Below are 26,269 nucleotides of genomic sequence, written 5' to 3'. Positions count from 1 at the left end.
ACTAAGTGATTGAGAGAGTACAATACAATAGGGGTGGTAGACATAATAATAATAATGTTGGTATTTGTTAAGCGCTTACTATGTGCAGAGCACTGTTCTAAGCGCTGGGGTAAACACAGGGGAATCAGGTTGTCCCACGTGGGGCTCACAGTCTTAATCCCCATTTTACAGATGAGGGAACTGAGGCACAGAGAAGTTAAGTGACTTGCCCACAGTCACACAGCTGACAAGTGGCAGAGCTGGGATTCGAACTCATGAGCCCTGACTCCAAAGCCCGTGCTCTTTCCACTGCACCACGATGCTTCTCATGTCTCATGTCTCATAGACATGATTCCTGCGCTCAAGAGTGAACAGTCTGGGGGAGACAGTCATTAAAAGAAGCAGCGTGGCGTGGAAAGAGCCTGGGCTTGGGAGTCAGAGATCATGAGTTCGAATCCCAGCTCTGCCACTTGTCAGCTGTGTGACTGTGAGCAAGTCACTTCACTTCTCTGTGCCTCAGTTACCTCATCGGTAAAATGGGGATTAACTGTGAGCCTCACGTGGGACGACCTGATTACCCTGTATCTCCCCCACCGCTTAGAACAGTGCTCTGCACATAGTAAGCGCTTAACAAATCCCAACATTATTATTATTATTATTATTATTAAAATAAATAAAAAATCTGTACATCAGTGCTGTGGGGTGGGTGAATATCAAAATTCTAAAGGATGATGTGGGGCCAGTGTTGAGGAGAGAATCAAAGTGCTTAAATGGTACCAGTGGGTGATGAAGAAGGGAAGATGAACAGTTTGGTAAATGAGGGGTTAGGGAAGGCCTCTTGGAGGAAGTCTGCTTTGGTAAAGCTTTGAAGATACAGAGAATGGTGGTCTGCTGAATATGAAGTAGGAGAGAGCTCCAGGCCAGAGGCGGGTCATGAGTAAGAGTCATCAGCACAGAGAGACAAGATCAAAGGACAGTGCGGAGGTTGGCGTTGGAGAACTGAAGTGTGCAGACTGGGTTGTAGTAGAAGTTTAGCAAGGTTAAGTAGGTAAGTACAGTGCTCTGCACATAATAAGCGCTCAATAAATACTATTGAATGAGTAAGGGAGTGCTGTCTGAATGCCTTAAAGTCAGCTTTAAGGAGTTTCATTTTGATGTGGAGATGGATAGACAACCATTGGAGGTTTCTGAGGGGTAGAGAGAAGTGGACTGTGTGGTTTTCTAGAAAAATTGCCCAGGCAGGACAGTAAAGTATGGACTGGAGTAGGGAAAGACTGGAGGCAGAGAGGTTAGCAAGGAGACTGGAGCAGTAGTCGATATGATAAGTGATTGGACCTGCATGGTAGCAGTTTCCATGGAGAGACTGCTACCAAGGGAGAACCAACAGGGTTAACTGACACACTGAATATGTGGGTTGAATGAGAAAAATGAGTTGAGGATAATGCCAAGATTCCAGGTTTGTGAGACAGGGAGGATGATGGTGTTGTCTATAGTGATGGGAAATTCGGTGGGAGGAGAGGTTTCGAGCGGAAGACGAGGAGTTCTGTTTTGATTATGGAAAGTATGAGGTTTTGGTGGGACATCCAAGTAGACATGTCTGAAGGCAGGAGGAAACGAGAGACTGCAGTGAGGGAGAGAGGTCTGGACTGAGGAAGTGGATTTGGGAATCATCAGCGTAGAGATGGTAGTTGAGGCTGCAGGAGTGAATGAGTTCTCCAAGGGAGTGGGGGTAGTTGGAGAATAGAAGGGGACCCAGAACTGAGACTGGAGGGACATCTTTATAATGACTACCCTTTTCCATTCTTGAGCACCAGCTTAAATGGTCTTTCCTGTATATCTCCTGCTACTCTTCATCTTGCAATCTTTGATCCCCTCAAGCTAGCCTCACTGTGCCTTGCTCACAATTGTCTTGCCTGCCCCTGCTCAAGCACTGCTCCCCACTTGGAAGTCCTCCCCAACTCTTCAAATCCACCAGACCCAGCTCTCCCTATCTCCAAAACCCTCCTAAAACCCCATCTCCCCTAGGAAAGATTAAGTACAACTTAACCTAGGTTTCACTCTCTGTACTTATATCCACGCAGCCAACCTTCATCCTTGAGTATAGAGCAATTCACAATCTCTACTTATTAATTTAGGTACTTATTCAGCTACTCATCTTTCTATACTCTGGCTCTTGTGCAGCTTCATAATAATAATAATGAAGGCATTTGTTAAGCACTTACTATGTGCAAAGCACTGTTCTAAGCACTGGGGGGATATAAGGTGATCAGGTTGCCCCATGTGGGGCTCACAGTCTTCATCCCCATTTTTCAGATGAGGTAACTGAAGCACAGAGAAGTTAAGTGACTTGCCCAAAGTCACACTGCTGACAAGTGGCAGAGCCAGGATTAGAACCCATGACCTCTGACTTCCAAGCCCGGGCTCTTTCCACTGAGCCATAATGCTTCTGCTTCTCTCACCATCTCAGTACCTTCTCCCTATTCCATTTATTTGTTAATAATTTGTGTCCGCAAAACTCCCCCATTTGAACTTAAACTCCTTGAAGACAGGAACTGGGTCTTTTTATTTCTATTTTACTCTCCCACTGTAGCTTCACATCCCAGTGAAGCCCAGTAGATGACATCTTTGCAGCATGTTAAATCCAGACAGAATGCAGGAGCAGCAGCCAGAGCCTATTGGATTTTCATAGACCTCAATAAAGTATTTGACACACTTTGTTGTTTTGGACCCTGGAAACTCCCTAGTAAATTTGGCTGCTCTGAAAAGCTGAGAAGCAGCTTGGCCTGGTGGATAGAACAGAGGTCTTGGAGTCAGAGGGACCTGGGTTTTGAACCCAGCTCCACCACTTGTCTGCTGTATGACTTTTGGCAAGTCTCTTAACTTTTCTGTGCCTCAGTTACCTCATCTATAAAATGGAAATGAGACCCATTTGGGACATGGACCGTGTCCAACCTGATTAGCTTGTGTCTACCCCAATGCTTAGTACAGTAACTGGCACACAGCAAGTGCTTAACAAATGCGATTTAAAAAAAAAAGTTCATTAAGCTTCTGAGACTAGTTCACTATGGCATGACTGTTCTGCCCAATCCATTCCCCACTTCTGGAGGGGTAAAGCAAGGATGTTTAATTGGCTTTGTCCTGATTAATTTACACATACAAGCTGCAAGAAGCCACAAGAGACCTAGATGCAGGTGTTAGAATAAACTGCTGCTGCTCTGGAAAACTCTTCGATCTCATCAGGCTCTGGACATCTTCCATAGTTCTAGAGCCATTCAAGAATTGGCTGGATACAGATAACTGAGTCCTAGAAGCACACACCCAAGAAAACATAGAGATGATTGTGAACTGTGTCACTGAATCTGCTAGACGTTATGGGTGGTGTCCCAAGGTGACTCTGGGGTTCCAACCATCTCAAGGTCAAATGCTATCTCGTGACCTCCTGAGCCAGCAGGCGGAACTTGGAAGTGAGGGTGGGATACGGCCCCCACAACCAAAACTGACAGATTGACAGCTCAAGCTGGGAATACAGAAGGTGCCCCTCGCCCTCATGCCAATCAAATTGGGTATGGAGGAGGGGGGCAGGCAGAGATTGGATAAATTAAGCCCGAAAGTTGGAACAGCCCAACAGCACAGGTGATAAATACCTGCAGCCTCTAACCTTCTGTGCAGAGGAATGAGACTTGCAGCAGCCGGTTGCAGGATGCCTCTATCCAGAGCATGAGAAGGCCTCTCTGTCTGCACCAAGTGAGGAGCCATGGTATGAGCTGAACTCTCAGGGGACTGGAAGCTGTACCCTTCGCCATGGGTATGTAACATTTAATTGGATTCCTCCCGAGTGGGACGTGAACATGGTGGGAGCGAGCCGCCTCACCAGGTGCGAGTAGCACATAAGTGGACTTAATGCATAAGTGGATTTCTCCCATGTGGGGAGGGCACATGGGTGAGAGGTAGCCTCCTCACAGCATGTGAGCAAACCATAAATTGATTCTGCCAGGGTGGGCCCGGGTGTTCTGCCACACACTACCAACATGCGAGGATATTCCTCCCTTCAGGGAAGCTCTAATACTGCCATACAAGTATATTCCTCCTGTTAGGGAAGCTGTAACTCCACCACTAATCATATTCCTCCCGAAAGAGAGTTCAATGTATTGCATCTAAATAATCAAATAATTCAATTCACTTTGCAGAATAAATTTTATACAAACTCAGGCTTTCCATCCCCGGTCTCTCTCTCTCTCTTACCCTCTCTCTCTCTCACCACGCCGATTCTGAAAGAACCCGTCCCCGGCGACAGGTGACAGGTGGACAATAAGAAAATCAAGGTATTGTACCAGCCTAAACAAGAGAAGCCGTACACATAAACCAAAATCTGAATTGTGTAGGCAACACAGAGCTAGAAACTGCCACAGAATTCTGTTACCTAGTCAGCAAACTGACCAATGATAAAACAATAGATAAATCAGAAATCAAATTAGGAAGGCCAGCACATCCTTTGGGAGACTGTCAAACAAGAAGCTGTGGCATTGAGGGATCAGGCTCCCAGCCAAACCGTAGGTCTATGAAGTTGGAGTGCTGTCCCAACTTCTGTATAGCCGTGAGACATAGACTCCCCACAGACACCACATCTGACTCCTTTAGTTGTTCCAGCAGCATCCCTTATGGACTCTAACTCAACATCCAATGAGAGCATGGAAAAATCAGTCTCCTCTCATTGAAGCGCTGCTCACTGAAACACAGGCTGCTCAGGGTGGGGCATTTGAGGAGAATTGACAACAGCAGGAGACCTAAGCAACTCCTGCATGGAGAATTGAACCTGGGCTACTGAAAGCAAGGAGGACAGAAGAAATGATATAAGAATCCAGTAAAATAAAGTCTCAGACCATGCTGCTTCTCACCTGCAAGCTGGAAGTCAGTTCCTGCAGTTAGACCAAGTGGTCCACTGCAATCAGGAAAAGAGAGAACCTCATGAGTCTGAAACCTCAGGAGCCCAGAACCTCAGGAGTCTGGAATCCTGGGAATCTGGAACCTTAGGGACCTGGAACATCAAGAGCCCAGAACCTCAAAGAGATGGAATCTCAGGAGCCTGGAACCTCAGGAGGCCAGAACCTCAGGAGTCTAGAACTTTAAAAACCTGGAACCTGAAGAGCCAGGAACCCCAGGAGGCTGGAACCTCAGGAGGCCAAAACTTCAAAGAGATGGAACTTCAGGATCCCAGAACCTCAAATAGAAGCTCAGGAGTCTGGAACTTCAGGAGCCCAGAACTTCAGGAACCTGGAACCTCAGGAGCCAGAACCTTAGGAGTCCAGAACCTCAGGAGGCTGGAACCTCAGGAGGCCAGAACCTTGGGAATCTGGAATCTCAGGAGCCCAGAACCTCAAGAGCCTGGAACCTCAGGAGTACAGAACCTCAGGAGCCTGGAACCTGAGGAGGATGGAACCTCAGGAGACCAGAACCCCAGGAGTCCAGAACCTCAGGAAACTGGAACCTCAAGAGTCCAGAACCACAGGAGTCTTGAACCTCAGGAGGCTGGAACCTCAGGAGGCCGGAACCTCAGGAGGCAGGAATCTCACGAACCTGGAACCTCAGGAGGCTAGAACCCCAGGAGGCTGGAACCCCAGAAGACCAGAACCTCAGGAGCCAGGAACCTCAGAAGGATAGAACTTCAGGATCCCAGAACCTTTCTCTAGAGGCCAGAACCTCAGGAGAGCAGAACTCCAGAAGCTCAGAACCTCAGGAGACCAGTACCCAGGGAGACCAGAAGCTCCGGAGCCCAGAACCTCAGGGGAATGGAACCTCAGGAGGCCAGAGCTTCAGTAGGCCAGAACCTCAAGAGACTGGAACCACAGGAGGATGAAACCTCAGGCAGGGAGGACTCCGAGGAGGGATTTTGTGGAGAAAGGGCACTCAGGTGGAGGTGGGTAAACAGCCCTGCTGTGTGCCAGGGTTCACCTTCCACCATGTTCCTCCTCCACCCTCCTCCATGATGACAACAGGGGCTTGGAGTTGGGACTCCTGTTCCTCAGCCCACAATTAAATTATGATGATGATGGTATTTGTTAAGAGCCTATTATGTGCCAAGTGCTGTTCTAAGCGCTGGGGTAGATACAAGGTAATCAGGTTTCCCCACGTGGGGCTCATAGTCTTAATCCTGATTTTACAGATGAGGTAACTGAGGCTCAGAGAAGTTAAGTGGCTTCCCAAGGTCACGCAGCAGACAAGTGGCGGAGCAGGGATTAGAACCCACATCCTCTGACTCCCAAGCCCGTGCTCTTTCCACTAAGCCACGCTGCTTCTCCAACCTCCCCTTCCCTCCTTTCTACCCTCTTCTGCACCCCCACTCATCCCTCCTTGCCCAGGATTTGTTGTCCTCTCAGACTCTTCCCCCCAACCCCAATAGGACTCCAGGATTTCCTCCAAGCATCCATCCCCCCAACCCTGTCTCTTCTCTCACTTCTCAAGCCACAGCCTCTCCCCTGTGCCCTGTTTGCCCTCACCTGGAACAGCTGAACCTCTAAGCCACTGAGCAGAGGGATAATCTGAGGTCCACTGATTCGGAAGCTGCTCAAAGCCAATCAGCCAGGCTATGGCAAGATTGGGTCTAGGAACCGGGTTCCAGGGTGTCCTTGGTCAGAGTCACACAGAACATGAAGACACTAAAAATGGGAGGCAGGAGGAACCAGATGCCTGGGTTCCACTCCCAGAATTACTTCGGTCTCCAGTTTTGCCCTCTTCCTTGGCCTAGGGGTCCCTGCCCCCAAAAGGGAAGAGACATTGAAGGATGCCATCCGGGGACTGGGGTTGAGGCCCACAACCTTTCTGATTTGGGGTCAGGGCTGGGGGGACTGTGATTGGTGAGGGGTACCCAAGTGAACCCACCCTGGGGCACCTCACCATGGTGGTCGTTGGGAAAGCTTTGGCACCGGTGCCCCTGGGGAGCAGTGAGCCAGCTCCTGGAGGCCTGAATCACCTGCTGGGGCCGGCCACCCAGTTCTGCTCAACCTGTCAGACAGGTGTGTCTGGCTCTGGGCCAGCGAGGCCCTGGGCCCGAGTCACTTACGGGAAGAGAGGATGTGTAAACAGAGGCCAAGGGGCCGGGCCGGGCAGCCAGGGGACAAAGCCACTAAGAATGCGTCTGACTGGGACGCCGAGCCTTTTGTTTGAGCTTCGTACCAGGGCAGAGAGAAGTTGCAGCATCTGGGGTCGTGGCGGAGGCTGCAGGCAGGGGGTCTCAAGGGTGGGACTGGTCCATTTTGGCTAGGTCAGAGTCCCAGCATTCAGCCCCTTGATCCCATTCTTCTGGTGTCCCTGAGGGTCTTTGTCAGTCCTAGAGCTCTAGGGTTGTCCGGGGATTATTCTGAGTTTAACTTCCCCTGACCGCCGTGGCTCTCCCGCCTGACATGGCTCCCTTTTGTGGTACCTCTGCTCATCACGGCTTCTCAGCCCATGGAGGCTCCTCCGTCTTTCAAGGTTCCCTTGCCCGCCGTAACTCCTCAGCCCACCTTGGCTCACCTGCCCCGTGATCCCCCTGCTCCTTGTGGTTCCTCTGTGCGCCATGACTACCCCGTGGCGCAGTGGAAAGAGCACGGGCTTTGGAGTCAGGGCTCATGAGTTCGAATCCCAGCTCTGCCACTTGTCAGCTGTGTGACTGTGGGCAAGTCACTTAACTTCTCTGTGCCTCAGTTCCCTCATCTGTAAAATGGGGATTAAGACTGTGAGCCCCACGTGGGACAACCTGATTCCCCTGTGTTTACCCCAGCGCTTAGAACAGTGCTCTGCACATAGTAAGCGCTTAACAAATACCGACATTTTTTTTTTTTTACCCCGCCCGCCACACCTCCTCTGCTTGCCATGCCTACTCTTTTCACTGTGACTCTCCTGCCTACCGTGGCTGCCTTGCTTCTGGGGCTTCTCTCTGTCCATAGGGGCTCCCGCTGATTGTGGTTCCCTCCTCCCTCAGACCGGTAGGCCCCAACCTTCGGGCAGCCAGAGAGCAGCAACTGCTGAGTCATCAGCCCCGTCGGCCACATGGCCTGGGTGGAGGATTTGGGTTTCGCTCCTGGGGAGGGGGTAAGGGGAGCCCGGAGGGCAGAGATGGTGAGGGAGACAAGAAGCATGGACAACAGGCAGGGTCTGAGCAGCTCCGGGGGCAGGCGCGAGTCCAGCCGGGGCCCGGCCAGACAGGGAAGGGAAGGAAGAAAGGGGACTGGGGAAGATCACCAAGTGTTTTGCCATTAAATGAGTGGGATTCAAAATTTCCGTGAAATTACAGGACCTCTGCCTGGATCAACACTCCAGCCCTTTCGGACTCCACCTACAGGATGGTCCTGGGCTCCCTCCTGTTTTGCTGTCTTGTCCTGCCGTTTTTCCCTGAAACCAGCCTCCTTCAGGCAGGTCAGAGATTCAGACAGTGAAAAACTAGGAGTTCTGGCCGAGGGGCTGATTCTCCTCCTGCCGACTGAGAGCCTGCTGGGTTGTCCCCTTGCTCCAAACTGCTGATTGTTCCCTGAGGACACCCCTTCTCTGCTCCCTATACCACAGCCATCCCGTGGGCACCCCTTCTCTGCAATCCAGCCCACGACTCCATGGGCAACATTTTTCTGATAAAAATAGTTTGAACAGTAATAATAATATTTGTTTACCGTGTGCCTCGTACTGTACTAAGTGCTGCGGTAGATAATCAGGTCCCACATGGGGCTCACAATCTAAGAAGGAGGGAGAACAGGCACTGAATCCCCATTTTTCAGATGAGGGAGCTGAGGCACAGAAAAGTTAAGTAACTTGCCCAAGGTCACCCAGCAGATAAGTGACAGAGTGGGGATTAGAACCCAGGTCCTCTGACTCCCGAGACCATGTTCTTTTCACAAGGCTACCCTGCTTCACGCTGCTACCCATCTCTGAGCCACCCCAGGGGCACAGCCCCAGTAATATTAGTGGCATTTGCTAAACTTTTACTATATGCCAAGCTCAAAGAGTTTGGTTAGATACAAGGTAATCAGGTTGGACACAGTCCCTGTTCCTCATCTGGATCGAAATCTAAATAGGAGGAAGAACAGGCAGTGAATTCCCATTGTACAGGTGAGGAACTGAGGCACAGAGAAGTTAAGGGACTTGCCTAAGGTCACAAGGCAGAGAAGTGGCAGAGCTGGAATTAGAGCCCAGGTCCTGGTTTTTTTTTTAATGGTCTTTAAGTGCTTACTATGTGCCAGGCACTGTACTAAGCACTGGGGCTGATACAAAATAATCAGATCAGACACAGTCCATGTTCCACCTGGGATTCATTCCTAAGGGTGTGCTCTTTTCATCAGGTCAACGTTTGAACCAAGCTAGTGATCACTCAGAGCCGGGAACTGCAGGCCTGCTTCTCACCCCTCTGGATGCCTTCCTACCATCCAGCAGGCAGCCCCCATCAATGTCAGACGGGCCGGGGCCCCAAGCACGCCCGCCATCCTAGGCTGCTCTGACTCCCGCCTTTGATGAGTCCTGCGGGGCACCCCACTCCCTCAATGCCTGCTATGGCCCTGCCTTGGGCTACAGCAAAACCCCCACCTTCCTGCCTGCCTGCTTTTGGGGGCTTTTCTTCTGCATCCCCCACCCCACCCCCTCAACAAAATGGTGGGAATGGGCAGCATGGCCTGACCTGGGTTTCCAGCAGCCAAGACTAGGCCCCAAGATGGAGTGGGGAATGAGGGTTCAGGCTGGGACTCTCTCTCTTTCCCCCTCTCCCTCCCTCTTCCAGTACTGGGCACTGGCGCTCCCGAGTTGTTCCCTTCCCACCAGCTGCGGGCGTGCTGGGCGTTTCCAGCCACTTTCTGGGAACACACAAAAGCAGGAACATGAGCCCAGCACTCTGGTTACAACAGTTGCCCCCCTGGAGTGTAGGGCCCTTCTCTCTCACCCTGCTGGGGCACGTCACAGAGAGGTGCTGTAGGCACGAAGCTAGGAGGCAGGAAGCAGGAGGTAGGAGGCAGAAGGCTCTGCTCCGGGCAAGACTGAGGATGGGTCTTTCAATATGGTCCTTCTTGATCTGCCTCAACAGACAGCACAGCATAGTGGATAGAACACGGGCCTGGGAGTCAGAAGGTCACGGGTTCTAATCCCAGCTCCACCACTTGACTGCTGGGTGACCTTGGGCAAGTCACTTCACTACTCTGTGTCACAGTTACAGCATCTGTAACATGGGGATTGAGATTGTGAGCCCCACAAGGGACAGGGACTGTGTTCAACCCAATTTACTTGTATCCACCCCAGGGCTTAGTACAGTGCCTGGCACATAGTAAGTGCTCGACAAATACCGTAATAATTACCAACAGCCAAGAGTCAAGTCGTTGTGCAAAGGAAGGGCCCTGGGCCTTCTACATCCCTGGTTTCAGACCCGGTTGGCCAAGGGATCTCAGATCCGGGCCTGGCCAGTGCGGGGGGTCCCCGGAGTTGCTGCGAGAGCCAAGGACTTCATTGCCCCGGATTAGGATGGGATGTTGGGAAGGAGAAAGTAGCTCCCTTTTCCAACTTTCTTGTGGCATATTCTCCCAAGTGCTTAGTACAGTGCTCCTTCTCCAGCTTTCTCGTGTTGTACTCTCCCAATTGCTCAGTACAGTGCTCCCTCACCAGTTTTACTGTCTTGTCCCGTCCGAAGCACTTAGCATAGTGCTCTGCACAGAGGAAGCGCTCAATAAGTACCACTGATTGATTGACTGGAGGAAGGGGAGAGGGATCGGGTCACTCACTGCTCCCAAGGCCCTGAACTGGGGCTGTGGGCCCAGAAGCATTTCAGAGCTTAGCCACCCTGGGCCTCGGGGTGGGGAGTGGGGGACGCTGCTGTTGGCAAGCAGCAACCACTAACCACACAGTAGTGAAGGGAGGAGAAGGAAGACGGGCGGAGTTCTCGGGCCCCCTGGGCTGGGGGCTAAAGTTCCAATGAAAAGAATCATGGACAAGATTGCTAGGCGCCTGTTGCCGAAACCCAGGCACAAAGAGTCCCGGTGGGCACTGCCCTCTCCCAGCTCCCCCTCCTCCAGCCTGGCCTGGCTTCTGGCCCGGGGAAGGTGGGTCCTGGCGAGGAGGTCTGGAGCTCGACCCCAGGTCCAGGCCTGCCCCGGGACTTGCTCCCCTGTGCGGCGGCTCAGATTCGATCCCTCCCTCCAGCCCGCCTGGCTGCTGGAGGGAACGGGTGTGGGACGCGCTAGGCCCGGCCACCCAGGCTGGTTAAACATTTGCTACCCGACTGTGAGGGAACCGGATCCCGCGGGGGAAAGACGAGCACAGGGCTGGGTAAACAAGCTGAGCCGGCCCCACCGGCCCGCTCCCTCCTGCACCCGACAGACATCACTACCCCCGGGCCACCCGCCCCCAGAACCTCCCCACAACTCGCCCCCCAGGTCCAGGTGGGAGCCGCTTCCTGGGGCCTCCCTCATCCGGACCCGGACCCGCCTGCCAGGGTGAGGCCCAGGATAAGGCCCGGGTAGGAGGGGAGGTCCGGGGTGCGACCCAGGGCAGGGAGGGGCCCTGGAGAGCAGGGGACCTGGTGTAGGGGTGGAAAATTGCAGGAACGAGGAGTCCTCGGTGGTGAAAGAGCACAGACTGGGGGAATTCTCAATGCAGGATGACGGTATGTGAACCGGCAGACTCTACGTAAGACAGGAAATTACCTATTAATTTGCAGTCAACAGTTCAGGCAATTTTCAATAGAACAGTGGTAATAGTATCTATTTGGTGCTTACTACTAAAAAGCACTCCGCTAAACGCTGGGAAAGAAATCCATGGATGAGGTACAGATATGGTCCCTAGACCCCAAGGGACTTCCAGTCTGAGAATGAGGGTGGGGGACATTCTTTTTTGTTTGTTTTTATATTTGTTAGGTGCTTACATTATACTTTATTATACATAATGATTATTTATAATTTATCATTATTTGTATATTTTATAGATTCTATTCTATTTTTGATGGGTGGGGTAGATACAAAATAATCAGGTTGGACAGAGTCCCTGTGCCACATAGGACTCACTGTACACATGAGGGAACTGAGGCAGAGAAGTTAAGCAACTTGCCCAACGTCACACAGGGGACAAGTGGCAGAGCTAGAATTAGAACCCATGTCCTCTGATTCCCAGACCCCTGCTCTTTCCACTAGGCCATGTTGCAAGAGGTACATCCTGTTTCTAATAAACATCAGAGCCTTGATTTCTAAGGGAGTTTAAAAGACGTCCAGGCCCAGTCTCCTCCACAGACCCTTTTCCTGAGGACACCCAAACCCAAGTCTGATCTGGGTGAACTTGAAGGCAGGCCTGGCCCTCATGGGACGGTTGGATCAGAATGTAGTGTTTGGAGACTACAAGTCCCAGCAGACCTTGCAGTCCACTTTATGGTGAAGAAATCCATGCTGGGACTTGTAGTCTAGTGGCCTCTCCCTCTAGCACCGCGCCCCAAGAGCGGAACTGCCCATCTTTGCCGCTCAAGGCAGGCCGAGCAGGTGCTGGTGGGTGGGGCGAGTGGAGGCTGAGTCAGGCCGGGGCCGGTGCTATTTCCTGGATTCCATCCAAGGTTGACACAATGGTTCCCGTAACGGGAGGCTGCTTGGGGCTAATTGCCGCTGCTGCCCAGGGCCGGCCCAGCCTGCACTCCTGCACGCACTGGGCAGGACCCAGACAGCTGAGTGACCTGCCCGCCGTGAGGTCTCAGGGCCGCCTGGGTGGGCTGGAGGGGAGAGACCCCCTATGGAGGTGTCTGGTGGGAAGGTCAGCTCGGGTGACCAAAGGTGACACCCTGGGGTTGGCCCCTGCTGGCTCCTGAGCTCCATCCATCCATCTCTCCAGCTGGCTCTGTGGTGGCAGAGGGAGGCAGGGAGGTTGGAGCTGATGGGGAGAATAGTACCTGCATATCCAGAGTTCCAGGGAGTGGGATCCCTACAACAGCTTCCTCCTCATCCCCCTCATATTTAGTGAGTGCTCGCTCTGTGCACAGCACTCTACTAAGCACTTGGGGAAGTACAATATAATAGATTTGGTAAACATATTCCCTACCCACAAGGAAATCTCTCTCTCCCTCTCTCTCTCTTCTCTCTCTCTCATATTTGTTAAGCACTTACTTTGTGCCAGGCTCTGCACTGAGCACCGGATAGATATAAGAGAATCAGCTTGGACACAGTCCATGTCCCACAAGAGGCTCACAGTCTTAATCCCCCTTTTTCAGATGAGGTAACTGAGGCATAGAGAAGTTAAATGACTAACCCGAGGTCTCACAGCAGAGAAATGGAAGAGCCGGGATTAGAACCCAGATCCTTCTGACTCCCAGGCCTTTGCTCTATGCCCTGGATCACATTCCCTCCCCCAGTCAAATGGTATTTGTTAAGCACTTACTATGTGCCAGTCACTGAATCAAGCCCTGCAGTAGATACACGTAATCAGGTTGGAGACAGTCCATGTCCTACGTGGGGCTCACAGTCTTAATCCCCCTTTCAAATTAAGTGATTTTCCCAGGTCACAAAGCAGACAAGTAGCAGATCTGGGACTAGAACCCAGGTCCTTCTGACTCCCAGGTCTGTGCTCTATCCGCTAGGCCATGCGTCTCTCTCTCTCTCTCTCTTTCTCTCTTCCTCTTTCTTATTCTCTCTCATACACACACAGGCACACACACGCATCCCTCCTGACAGTTCCCTTGGTGAGGTTAGGGGGGGTCTCCCCAAGTGGAAATTGAGGCACAACCCTGCCAGGTGTTTCATTAGGTTCTCCCCCATGGGCTCTTCCCTGGGCCTCAGGAAATCCCTTCGCAAGCACACCACCATAAAGAAACATCAGACGGCAACCCAGGACAACACACGATATAATGATCTAACAATGCCTGGCACAGGAACATGATTCCCTGCCTCCCCTATTCCTACCCCAGGTCGGCCCAGCAACAGCAGCAGCAACGGCAGGTTGCGTACACACACACACACACACACACACACACACACACACACACACATCAATCCAGCAACACAATTTATGCCACAGCAACAAAGAGCTCACCACAAAATCTCACATAGCCCCACCACACAATAATCCCCCCAGCCCACAACTGCAACACACCCCACCCCACAGCCCAGGGACACACACCCAGTGTGAGCAAACAAGCCAAGCTGAGAAAACAAAGGCTTTGTTTGTCACTTGCCCATCTGCTGGGGGCAGAGAGAAGGGCCCAGTCCCCAGAAAGCCAAGTCAGGACGGAGCAGGAGGGACTACTGGAGAATGCCAGCAGCCCCGGACATCTGAGGCTTGACCCATGTGACGGGGTTGTGGAATGGGGAACCCCTTTTCAGGGCCCTTGGTTGCTCCAGCATTTAGTACAGTGCATGGCACATAGTAAGCACTTAACAAATACATTGTTATTATTATTCTTGCAGGGATGTCCAGTCCCAAATGAACTCTTTGGTCTTTCTAATAATAATAGTGACGGTGGTATTTGTTAAGCGCTTACTATGTGCCAAGCACTGTTCTAAGCACTGGGGTAGATGCGAGGTAATAGGGTTGTCCCACATCGGGCTCAGAGTCTTAATCCCCATTTTACAGATGAGGTAACTAAGGCACAGAGAAGTTAAGTGGCATGTCCAAGGTCACACAGCAGACAAGTGGCGGAGCCGGGTTTAGAACCCACGTCCTCTGACTCCCAAGCCCGTGCTCTTTCCAGTAAGCCACACTGCTTCTGCAGTGTGTACAGAGTACTGTACTGCATACTTGGAAGAGTATATATTAGAATTGGTAGACACGTTCCCTGACCACAAGGAGTTTACAGTCTAGATGGGAAGACAGACAAAATGAATGATGGATACATGCATAAGTGCTGTGGAGTTGAGGGTGGGACGAAGGGGGCAAATCCAAAGCAGAAGGGAGAGGGAGTAGGGGATATGAAGGCTTAGTTAGGGGAGGCCTCTTGGAGGAGATATGACTTTCAAAACTTTCAAACTTTCAAAACTTTCAAAAGTCTTTGAAAGCGATGGTCTGTTGGGTACGAAGGGCAAGGGAGTTCCAGACAAGAGGCAGGACATGGGCCATGGGTCACCAGTGAGGTAGGCAAGATCAAGGTACAGTGACTGAGTTGGTGTTAGAGGAGCGAAGTGAATATGTTAAGTTGCAGGAGTAAATCAGCAAGCTACGGTGGGAGGGTGAGGGAGCTTCAAAGCAGATGTTCATTCACTCAGTCGTATTTATTGAGCACTTTATGTGTGCAGAGCACTGTACTAAGCACTTGGGAGAATACAATATAAAAATAGACACATTCCCTACTCACAAAGAGCTTATAGTCTAGAAGGGGAGGCAGACATTAATATAAATAAATTACAGATATATATAAGTGCTGTGGGGCTGGGATGGGGGAATCAATGAAGGGAGCAAGTCAGGGCCATGCAGAAGGGAGAGGAAGGAGAGGAAAGGAGGGCTTGGTCAGGGAAGGTCTCTTGGAGGAGATGTGCATTCGGTAAGGCTTTGAAGGGGGAGAGATGTTGGATGAGGAGGTGGATGGGTAACCCACTGGAGGTTCTTGAGGAGTGGGGTCCCCTTCTCCCTTCCCTCTACCCTCCTTACCCCCTTCAGAGCTGCCTGGGCCACCCCCACAGATAGAAGCAATGGGTCTGGCCCGGTTCCTCAGGGAATTCAAACCCAGCCCTCATTCTCCAGGGAGTACTCCAGGGGCAAACGGCTCGCTCCCCCCGGCCTCAGTTTTACCTGCAAAATATTAGGAAGTCATCTGGCCCTCAGCCCCTATTTTGGGGTGTCATAGAGGTAAGCAAGGAGGGTGAGACAGTGGGTCATTTATTTATGTTCATGTCTGCCTCCCCCTCTAGACTGTAAGCTCACTGAGGGCCAGGAAGCAGAATGGCTTAGTAGAAAGAACACAGGCTTGGGAGTCAGAGGGCGTGGGTTCTAATCCCAGCTCTGCCACTTGTCTGCTCTGTGACCTTGGGCAAGTCACTTAACTACTCTGTGTCTCAATTACCTCATCTGTAAAATGGGGATCAAGACTGTGAGCCCCATGTGGGACAATGAGATTAACTTGTATTTACCCCAGTTCTTTGAACAGTATTTGGCACATAGTAAGTGCTTAACAAATGCCATAATAATAATAATTATTATTAAGGATCATGTCTACAACTCTTCTCTCAAGCACTTAATACAGTGCTCTGCACACATTAAGTGCTCAGTAAATACAATTTAAAAAATAGACTCCTTGTGGGGAGGGAATATGTTTATCAATGCTGTTATATTGTACTCTTCCAAGTGCTTAGTACAGTGCTCAGCACACAGTAAGAGCTCAATCAATACCACTAGCTAATTGAAGATGCCTTTGGTCCTCTTGAGAAGGGAGCATAATGCCACCTCCTCCATGAAGTCTCCCAGATTAGCTGGGATTCAGGTCAGTCCTTGAAAGCTGTAGGTGACCTAAACCCATCAGTCAAATATAATCTCATCCTCTCCTTCCTCCAGCCCCACCCTGCCCCACAAGTCTCTCCCCTGCCCACTGCTTGGAGCAGTGAGGATCACACCAACTGACTAGAGGGTATGCCCCATTGAGAAGAGCCTGGCCTGACCCCACAGCCACGGCTGGTTGGGAATTGGCCCATTAAATCCTCAGTAGCTCATGCTCCAGTCTTCTCATTCTAGGTTCCCAATTTGATCCCTTAATCCAGCAGAGCTTCACTTGGAAGAGTTTGACCTTTCACTTTTTCCCCGTCCGGCAATTACTTTTCCACAGAAGTCACGGGCTCAGAGTGGACTCTTGACTCCAGACAGGTTTAGCCAGGCCATCTCACCAGGAGATCTCTGACCTGGATTCAGACTGACCTGGTCTCTGTGCTGGACTCGATATTGGTCTTTTTTTGACCCTCACCCTCCCCCACCTCCTGCCACAAAGCCAGATTGTTTTCCTTTTCTAGATCTCCCGGCTCCCTGACTCTCCAGGCCTCCAAAGGCTCCCGATGAATGAGGGGGGCCCCAGCCTGGCAGGACCTCAGGGGTCATCTCCTCTCCTTGCCTCCCAAGCTCCAGCCTGTCAGTCTATCACATTCCCAGACCCCTGCCTTCCTCTCCCCTTCCTTCTTTATCCAGCCCTGCCCAGGCCCCAGGGTGTCACCCTTCCTTTCCTCAGCTCCTCCCCCACTGCTGCAGCAAAAGCAGTCAAGCTGGGCTGGGCCCTCTGGGTGGGGGAAATCCACAGTCTGCTCTCCCCCTCACCCCAACCTCCACTCAACGCTGCTGGAAACCAAGTCTGTAAAAGGAACAGACACTAAAAGCTTCACGTTAGAAAAAACACAACACTTTATTAGACCCCTAGTCGTTCTGGGGACAGAGAGGGAGGGGAAGAGAGCCCCTGTAGGAGGTGGGGGACGGGTAAAAAAAAAAAATGGAAACTCCAGGTCAGTCCAGCTGAGGGGGCCCCAGCTGCAGCCCTGGGGATTCAGGACCGTGGGGTGCTCTCTCTGCACACATGCACGCACACGCACACACACACACACACACACAGAGTCATGGGTGGTATGAAAAAATAGATCTATGTACAACTTACATATTTATATCATAAATTAGGGTGCACACTCAGACGTTCGGCCCGCGGAGCCTGAGCAGCGGTGGAAAGGGGCGGGGGGTGGGTAGGGGTAGTGGGTATAGGGAGGCAGAGGAATGGGACAGAACAGGAATCCAATCCAACAGTCAGGAGTTTCCTCTCCTCTGGGCCTCCCCCTGGCGTCTTTACTCCAAGCCAATTGCCACCTAGGAAAGGCCTGGGGCCGGGTAGTCTCTTGAGTAGGAGTGGGTTGAGGTGTTAGCAGAGGGCAGAGAACAACCAGGCTGGAGGAGGGGGTCTGCCGCCCCCACTTCTCTTTCGGGCCCTGGAGGAGGTGGGCCTCAGGGTTTGTAAATCCAGGAGCTGAAGGAGCAGAAGAAAACTGTGACTTGGCCTGCTCAATCTCCCGGTAATAGCGGTTGACATTAACCTACTGCAGCCAAAATATTCAGCTTTTGCTTTCCAAGGCGCCAGGTACCAGCGCAAACGTAGATGCCCTCCGCAGAGGGCTGAATGGCAATGTCCAAGGTAGGGTCTCTGAGCCTGGGCCACTCAGACACGTCTCTGGGCCCGGGCTGCTCAGACGTCCCTCGTCCGCCTAGTTCCGGCCCAGGATAACCTCGTCCTCCTTCCAGCCGCTCGAGTTCTTGCCGAATTTGTAGACCAGCCGGCGACCGTCCACGCGCTCCAAGATTTCCCGCTTGTAGTAGTATCTGGAGGTGGGGGGCGGGGGGGGGGGACCAGAGGTCCCGGTCACCCACTGTGGCCCTGGGAACCTCAACCCCTCATCCCGAGTCCCTTGGGGTCCCCGCCCGCTGCCCCTGCCCTGCCTTGCACCTACCTCATGGCCCGGCTCAGCTTCTCGTATGTCATGCTGCTGTTTTTCTTCTTCTGGCCCCACAGTTGGGCCACCGCCTCAGAGCGCAGAAACTTGAAAACCCCCTCGTGCCGGTTCTCCCACTTCATCAGGCCCTCATTGAGCTCAGGGTGGATGAGGATGTCACGGATGAACTCCCAGAGGTGGGTGCCGCGAGGGGCTGGGGGTTGGAGTGGGAGACCCGGTCAGCTGGGCAACTCTGAAGTCGGGCAGCTCTTCCCTGAACCTCAGTGCTGCCCCTTGGCCCCCCCAAAGGCCCAGCCCCCGAGTGGAACCAGAGAGCAGCCTCCCTTTTTCCCCCCCGAGGGGAATCTCCCGTGTATTTCTCTACTCAGGCTGTGGGGCTGTCTGTCCGTATGGATCCTTATCCGAATTGACCCTGGATCGGGATTCCTTGGCTGACTTGGCCCTGGATCGGGATTCTTCTCTGATCCCATCTTCCCCAGAGGGGATGGAGGGACAAGGGAGCTGGGGCACAGAGCATAACCTTCTCCTTTCCCGCAATATGCAATATGCCCCAGCACTCTCCGCCGACACTGGATTCTGGGGCTGCAGATTTCGAGGGGAGAGGGCTTATGTCTTGCTTCTGTCAAACGTTCCGGGTGCTTAGTACAGCACTATGGTTACAGTGGGTGCTCATTAAATGCCACTGACTGACCGAAGGATGATTCCCAGGCTGACTACTGCTCCACCCAGCTAGTGGCCCCAGGGGACCGGGGTCCAGCCCGCCAGGGCCAGGGGTTAGCGGCCCAGGGAGCCCTTGAAGTCCTTCTTTTCCCCCCCTCTCCCCAGCTTGAATGAGCATGCCTCTCTGGGGCAGTTTAGCCCCATCCCTCCGTGGCGCAGGCCCTCAGACCAACAGGGGACAGGGCAGGGGAAGGGGCCGGGGCCGTCAGTGAGGGCTCACCATGCTTGCTCTTCTTTCCCTCCAGACACTCGCGGTTCTCCTTGCTGAGCTTGCGTGGTCGGCCCCGCTTGCGTTTGGCGTGCTTCAGGTCTCCTTTCTTGTGGTCGGTGAAAACCCCTGTGAGGATGGGTGAGGACTAGAGCAGTTAGTGAACTGCTCCCTCCCAGGAGTCCCCCCGCAAGGTGCCTCGCCCTTGATTTCCTCTCAGATAGTCTTCCCTGGATCAGGAGAGGCCAGACCTGTCCCTGGCCACACCTCTCCAGCCCCCCTCCAAAATTTCCTCTCCTGGGGATCCTCTAATACTCTCCCCCGACTACAGCGTGTCTCCCCTGACTGGAACCTGGGCAACCATGGCTCCTGGATCCCCAGACCACGGGTCCCTCCCTCAGCATGCCTACACCTCAGGCAGAGCATGACATAGTGGTCCACTTGCCCCGGCGACCTTGGCCTGCCCTGCCTCACCCACCCCTTCCCACCACACCACCCGCAACTTGCTTTGTCCTCTCGCCCTGCTCCCCCATCTCGGCTCTGACCCGGCCCCACCCTTGGCGCACAGCCCAGCTGCCGCACTCACCCTGGGTGAAGGGGAAGAGCTTGGTGTCCGTGGGGTCGGGGTCCAGGTCACTTCCACCGGAGTCTGAAGAGTTGGGGCTCTGCGATGTGCCTGTGCCTGGAGATGGGGTGGGGAGAGGTGGTAAGGAGGTGGACTTCCTGCCCCAGACAACTGCATCAACTCCGCCCTCCCCAGACGGGCCCCACTGGGCCAAAGCCCTCCAAACCAAGCCAGGGATCCCCTGCCCATTCTTGATCCAGCAGGAGCAACACTGCCACCCGGGACTGGGATGGTGCCCTCCAGGCTGAGGTCATTCCTGGGGCCTCACCTGAAGTGGAGACGTCAGAATTCCCGGGAGACGTTGGGGCACCTGGCCCGTAGCCACCCTGGTAGTGGGAGCTGAGCAGCTTTGGATCCTCCAACAGCTCTGGGCCAAAGGGGCTGTCCTGGTCTGGGGAGAGAGCGGAGGGTCAGTGGGTTTCCCCATGGTGGTAAGGGTGGGAGCTGGGAAAGATGGGGAAGTGAGGTGAGAGGGTCTCACCAAAGGCAATAGTGTCCACTATAGGGTCACGGGAGGAGAACTCGTCCTTCTCTAGAAACTCAATGATCCAGCTCAGCTCATCAGACGCAGCAGAAGCTGAAAAAACAGAAGAGAGCGTTTGGGGCCTATCCTCCCCTCCGTCCCTGCCCAACCGCCAAGCTTCTTATCCTGGGTGGGGGCTGACTCTCCTGGGTTCCTCCCCCAAGTTTATACTCCAGTGGACTCCTGCAGAGGCAAGGGAATCTCCAAACCAAAGACTCTGGGTCCCTCTGGGGAGACTGAGGCTGGGGGAAATGCCAAAGTGGCTGAGGACTGGGGTGCGGAAATGGTCCTGCCAGTTCGCTTTTGTCCCCGGCTCCTCCAGGGCTACCAACAGCTCAGCCAGTGGCCCGTGCCCCCATCCCTAGCCCCACACCGCTGCCTCGGGACTCACTGATCTCCTGAAGCTGAGAGTACAGCTCATCCCCCAGGGGCCCGAAGACGAGGCGCAGCTCCTCACGCCCGTATCGGCACAGCATGGCACCGTCCATGTTGCAACGGGAAAAGTCAATGGCGTTGGCGTCGTATTTGTTCTTCTCCACCTGGTAGCCAATCCAGTCCAGCACCTGGGCCCTCGTCCACGACTGGGGCAGTTCCCCGGACCAGCTGGCCTTCTCTGCCAGGGACAGAAGACACCGGGGTCAGCAAGGGACGGGCCGGAAGGGCAGGCGGAGTCTGAAGCTGAGGGGCAGGATCCATTCTCAACTCACTGGGTGTTCTATTCTCTCTTGGCTCTATCCCCTGCCCCACACTCCTCCCCTGGCCACGTCTCTCTCTCAAAAAGTAGGGGAAGAGCCCAGGGTCCCTCTCTCCCACCCGTCTCCCCTAGCCCTCTGGAGCCTGGGCACTGCCCATTTCACAGCCTTGCTTATCGGATTGACTCACTGGCTCACGCTTACAAAGCTCCTGCTTCCTCCCCCTCCCCATCCCAGCCCCTCAGCCCAGTCTTCATGTCTGGCTCCTTAGGAGAGGGGAGGAGCTCTTCCATTTCACAGGGACACTTCCCCCAAGGGCCTTCGGACCCACTTCCCCAGGACCCACCTGTGCCCTCGGGAGGCGGTTGCGCATTGTTGAGGGTCAGTACCAGGTCAGCATCGGCGCCGGCGGGGGCCAGGGGCGCCAGGGCCGCGTCCTCAGCCTGGTACATGGCGCTGATGTAGTTGCTGAGGATGTGGCTGACCTCACAGGATGCAGCCATGTGGCTCCCTGGGGAGAGCGGGGAGGTCATGGGTGGGGGTGGGGGCCCGGCCCTTCCTGACCCACGCCCCTCCGAGGGTAAGATTCTAGGCCAGCCCCTCTTGCTGGGCAGGCTGACCGGCGGCTGGGCCGGAACGGCGGCACCGGCCATCCCCGGCACGTGGGCTCTCGCCGGGCCCTGTCGGCAGGGAGGCCCGGGAGACCCCGTGTCCCTGCAGAGCTCCAGCGAGGGTGGGTCGGGGGTCTCTCCCCCCGAAACCCCTCCGACAGAAGGCAGCCGTAGCCCTCTCCTCCCTTCCCGGGTGGTCGCGCCGATCTCCCCCCACTCCCCTGCCCAGTCATCCCCGGCTCCCTGTTGGGGGAAGCTTGGGAGTAAGGACCGGCCAGGGCCAGCCGCAAGAATCTTACCTGAACGGGGACCGGGGCACAACAGCGAGTAATCCACAGTGGGGAGACGGCAAATAAACTCCAGGAAAACCCACAGCGACTAAATAGGTTTCATCCCCCGCCGCCCTAAATAAGCCCAGCCGCCGCCCCTCCCAGGTGTGGCTCTTTTATAGCTGAGCCACCCTCGGTAACCCGAGATGCTTGGCTCTTTGGGCTGGAGGGGGATTTCCTGGCCTAGGGACCCAGGCTCCCTGCCCTGTTAATTTGCATATTTTGTGCCACTTGGCAGGGACCCAGGCTGCCTGTGCTGGGAAATCAGACTTCGGTTTAATGATTGTCAGAGCTTCGCCTGCTCCCCGGGAAGCGGGGAAGGAGTTGCCCGACTATCTTCCCCCCCCTTTTCTCCACTCCCTCTCCCCCCCCCCAAAATTCTCCATCCTTCCCCCGTCTTCCCCTGGCCACGGGTCCCGGAGAGTCTGGATTTCCGAGTGCTGCTTAGCCATCGGCCTGCTCCCGCTCCTTGTGCCCCCGTGCCCCGCTCAGTGCCCACTCGAGGAGAGGCAGGGTGGAGAAGGAGTGCAGGGTGGGGGTGGTCCCAAGAGCTGTGTGGGCCAAGCTGAGTCACCAAAGGGGCAAGGAAAGCTCCCCTCTAGACTGAGGTCGCTGTGGGCGAAGAACACGCCCGCCAACTCTGTACTCTCCCAAGCCCTTCGTACAGTGCTCTGCACATAGTGTGCGCTCAGTACAAACGACTGATTGACTGATAGATTTTTCTAGCCGATCCTTGGCCGGTCTGAGCACCAGTTCGGGTGGGTACGCCCACCCTGGCCAGCTGCTCGTGTCGGAGGGGTGGGATGGCGGGGCCTGAAACGGCTCCTGCTCCGGACTCCTGCGGTCCGGTCAGGTCCGGCGGTCGTCAGGGGCCCCATAGTACTCGCTAGTCTTCTTCGCCACACACCTCATCCATCTCATCCATAAAGCCCCTACCTGAGGGGACTGGGGAGGCAAAGAGGGGGCACAGCCCATCAACCGGGAACCGCCCCACAGTCGGCAGGGAATAAGTCAGAGCGTTAATAATAATACTTACGATATTTGTTGAGTGCTTACTATGTGCCTGGCACCGTTCTAAGCGCTGGGAGGTTGTCCCACGCGGGGCTCACGCTTTTAATCCCCGTTTTACAGATGAGGTACCTGAGGCCCAGAGACGTTAAGTGACTTGCTCGAGGTCACACAGCAGACAAGTGTTCTTTCTGCTAAGGCACACTGAGAATCCCTACGACCAGGCCTCCTCTCCTAAATTCGACGGTCGCTGAGTGGGGGGAACGGGAGGGTCGTCGAACTGCGGCCAAGAAGACCCTGCTTTTCCCTACCTTCTCCCCCCTGAGTCCTACCTGTGCTCACCTGCTGCCCTCTGCTGTCACAACCAGCGCGACCGTCCCAGGAGTCCCCGACATGTGGCCTTGACCTGCGGGAGGGGACTGATGAGCCTAAGGCTCGGGAACCGGGAGGAAGCCTTCCTTTCTTCTATTTCCTCCCCTGGCAGACAGGAAAACCCATCTCTGCCCCCTCACCTGCGGGTGAAGGGAAGAAAAAGACTTCAGTGCTCTAAGAACCTCGAGGGAAAGAAGGGAGGGACTGAGAATGGGCAGGGAGTGAAAAATGGGTCCGGGAAATGAAAGAATCTAGAGAATTATTTTCCTTTGGTTTTCCCTCAGGAATTCAAAATTCTCTGGCTATTTTCTTCTTCAAAGCCCCTGGGAGACAGGAAGAAGAAAAACGGAGTGCAGCGTGGCTTAGTGGAAAGAGCCGGGGCTTGGGAGTCAGAGGTCATGGGTTCTAATCCTGGTTCTGCCACTTGTCTGCTGTGTGACCTTGGGTAAGTCACAACTTCTCTGTTCCTCAGTTACCTCATCTGTAAAATGGGGATGAAGACTGTGAGCCCCACGTGGGACAACCTGATTACCTCGTATCTGCCCCAGCACCTAGAACAGTGCTTGGCACATAGCAAGGTCTTCACAAATACCAGTATCGTCATCATTGTAATACGTGGCCTGGTGGAAAGAGTATGGGCTGGTAATCAGAGACCCAGGTTCCAATCCTGACTCCTCCACTTGCTGGTGTGTGGCCTAGGTCAAGTCACTAAACTGCTCTGTACCTCAGTTTCATCTGTAAAATGGGAATTCAATTTTTTAATAACAACAATTGTGGTATTTTTAAGCATTTACTACGTGCCAGGCACCGTATTAAATGCTGGGGCAGATAAAAGCCAATCGGGTTGGACACAATCCCTGTACCACTTGGGGATCACAGTCTTAATCCCCATTTTACAGCTGAGCACAGGCAAGGGAAGTGATTTGCCCAAGGTCACACAGCAGACAAGTGGCAGAGTAGGTATTTAGAACCCAGGTCTTTCTGACTCCCTGACCCACGCTCTAATCCACTAAGCCACGCTGCTCTTCAATACTCATTCTGCCACCTACTTAGAACGTGAGCCCCATGTGGGCTACTTATAGTGTATCTACTCCAGTACTTAGTACAGCGCGTGGTATATTATAAGCAATTTTTTATGGTATTAGTTAAGCACATATTATGTGCCAGGAACTGTACTATGTGCCAGGAACTGTACTAAGCGCTGGGGTAGGATACAAGATCATCAGGTTAATGCAATTATTAGTCATGATAATGACAGTATTTAATTTGTTTAGTCTGTGCCAATCACTGTGCTAAGTGCTAGGGTTGATGCAATAACCCATAGCCCCAAGAGGAAGAAGGGCCGTGTATTTTATCCCTATTCTATGGATGACAAAACTGAGGCATGGAGAGGTTAAAGTGTCTTGCCCAATGTCACACACTAAGTAGAGGAGCCAGGACTAGAACCTAGGTCTTGTCCCATGCCTTTCCCACTAAGCCACAGAGCAAACAGACACCAAGAAAGGGCAAAGAAATTGGTGGAAGTCCCACAGTGCTTGGGGAGAAGAGCCTGGACAAGCATTCTTTGCACTAAACCCAGAATCTGGAAGCTCAGTAATCTGGAGGCTCAGGACCCCAGAACCTGGTCAACGGGGCCAGCTTGCCCCGGCCCTGAGAGAGACATTATTATTATCATTATTATTATTATTATGTTATTTGTTAAGTGCTTACTCTGTGCCAGGCACTGTACTAAGCACTGGGGTGGATACAAGCAAATCAGGTTGGACACAGTCCCTGTCCCACACAGGGCTGCCAGTCTTCATCCCCATTTTACAGATGAGGTAACTGAGGCACAGAGAAGTGAAGTGACTTGCCCAAGGCCGCAAGCAGACCAGTGGAGGAGCCGGGATTAGAACCCATGAACTTCTGACTCCCAGGCCCATGCTCTAGCCACTAAGCCATGCTGCTTCTCGTAATGCTGATAATAGTTCCGATAATATTGATTGTGGTATTTAAAGGCTCACTGTGTGCCAAGCACTGCACTAAGCATTAGGGTAGATTCAAGGTAGTCGGGTCCCACGTGGGGCTGATAGTCTGCTAAGGTACCCATTCTCCAGGTTGTCCGATCCCAAGGGCACTCAAGTCCCAGCCCAGGCCATCCAGCCAGCAGAGGGTGTTGGGACAAGTCATCTTACTCTGGGGTCAAGTGGGGAAAGAGTTAATGTTCCAGACTCCGTGTGGAAGGGGACCATGGGCAGCCCTGGACTCTCTTGCCAGTAGGATTTTCCCCGGCCCCCAGAGCTGGCACACCCTTCGCCCTGACACCCGGTCTGGAATGTGGAAAAACCAGCAGCTCCCGGCCCCGCAGGCTGCTCACGCGCTCCTGGCCTGCGGGCAGAGACCAGTCAAGGCTATTCACAGGACTGGGGAGGGGACCACAGGCCAGGCCTGGCCTGGCCCCCCGAGGGAGGAGCAGAAGCCAAGCTCAGGTCTGATCCGGAGGCTTGGACAGTCTCTCTCCTGGCTTGGGTCCACCTCTCTCTAGCTCTGTCCCTTGGAGCTACCACCGGCCCATCCCTGGTGCCCTGGCCAGCAAACTCAGACCAGCATAACGAGGGCACCGGGAAGCTGGAACAATCACTCTGGCCCAGACCACCTGCATCTCACCTGACACTGGGTCACTCTCTTAGTGCCCTCGCCAGAGGCTGGATCCTGGCCCCTTAGCCCGCTCAGCTGCCGACGGATGGCAGAGCCTTTATTCAACCCACCCTCAGCCCTACAGTACTTACTGTACAGATCCATAATTTATTTTAATGTCCATCTCCCCCTCTGAGACTGTAAACTCGCTG

The 26,269-nt window shown here is 53.6% G+C and overlaps 1 protein-coding gene across 1 annotated transcript; it reads right to left on the bottom strand.

The window, feature by feature from the left end:
• Positions 1-17,247: 17,247 nt before the first annotated feature.
• On the bottom strand, positions 17,248-22,162 carry ELF3 (E74 like ETS transcription factor 3). The gene is made up of 9 exons (XM_029069702.2): positions 22,032-22,162; positions 21,468-21,632; positions 20,821-21,042; positions 20,388-20,483; positions 20,175-20,297; positions 19,868-19,963; positions 19,294-19,410; positions 18,351-18,546; positions 17,248-18,222 (listed from the first exon to the last, which is right to left on the bottom strand). Exons 2-9 carry the CDS (start codon positions 21,622-21,624, stop codon positions 18,108-18,110), a joined length of 1,122 nt encoding a protein of 373 aa, XP_028925535.1. The 5' UTR covers positions 21,625-21,632; positions 22,032-22,162; the 3' UTR covers positions 17,248-18,107.
• Between the last annotated feature and the right edge of the window lie 4,107 nt (positions 22,163-26,269).

This window comes from Ornithorhynchus anatinus, chromosome 7 (assembly GCF_004115215.2).
Source record: "Ornithorhynchus anatinus isolate Pmale09 chromosome 7, mOrnAna1.pri.v4, whole genome shotgun sequence".
In the NCBI taxonomy this organism is placed as follows: Eukaryota; Metazoa; Chordata; class Mammalia; order Monotremata; family Ornithorhynchidae; genus Ornithorhynchus; species Ornithorhynchus anatinus.
Note: the sequence above shows the minus strand (reverse complement) of the source record. Positions and strands in the feature narration are given on the sequence as shown.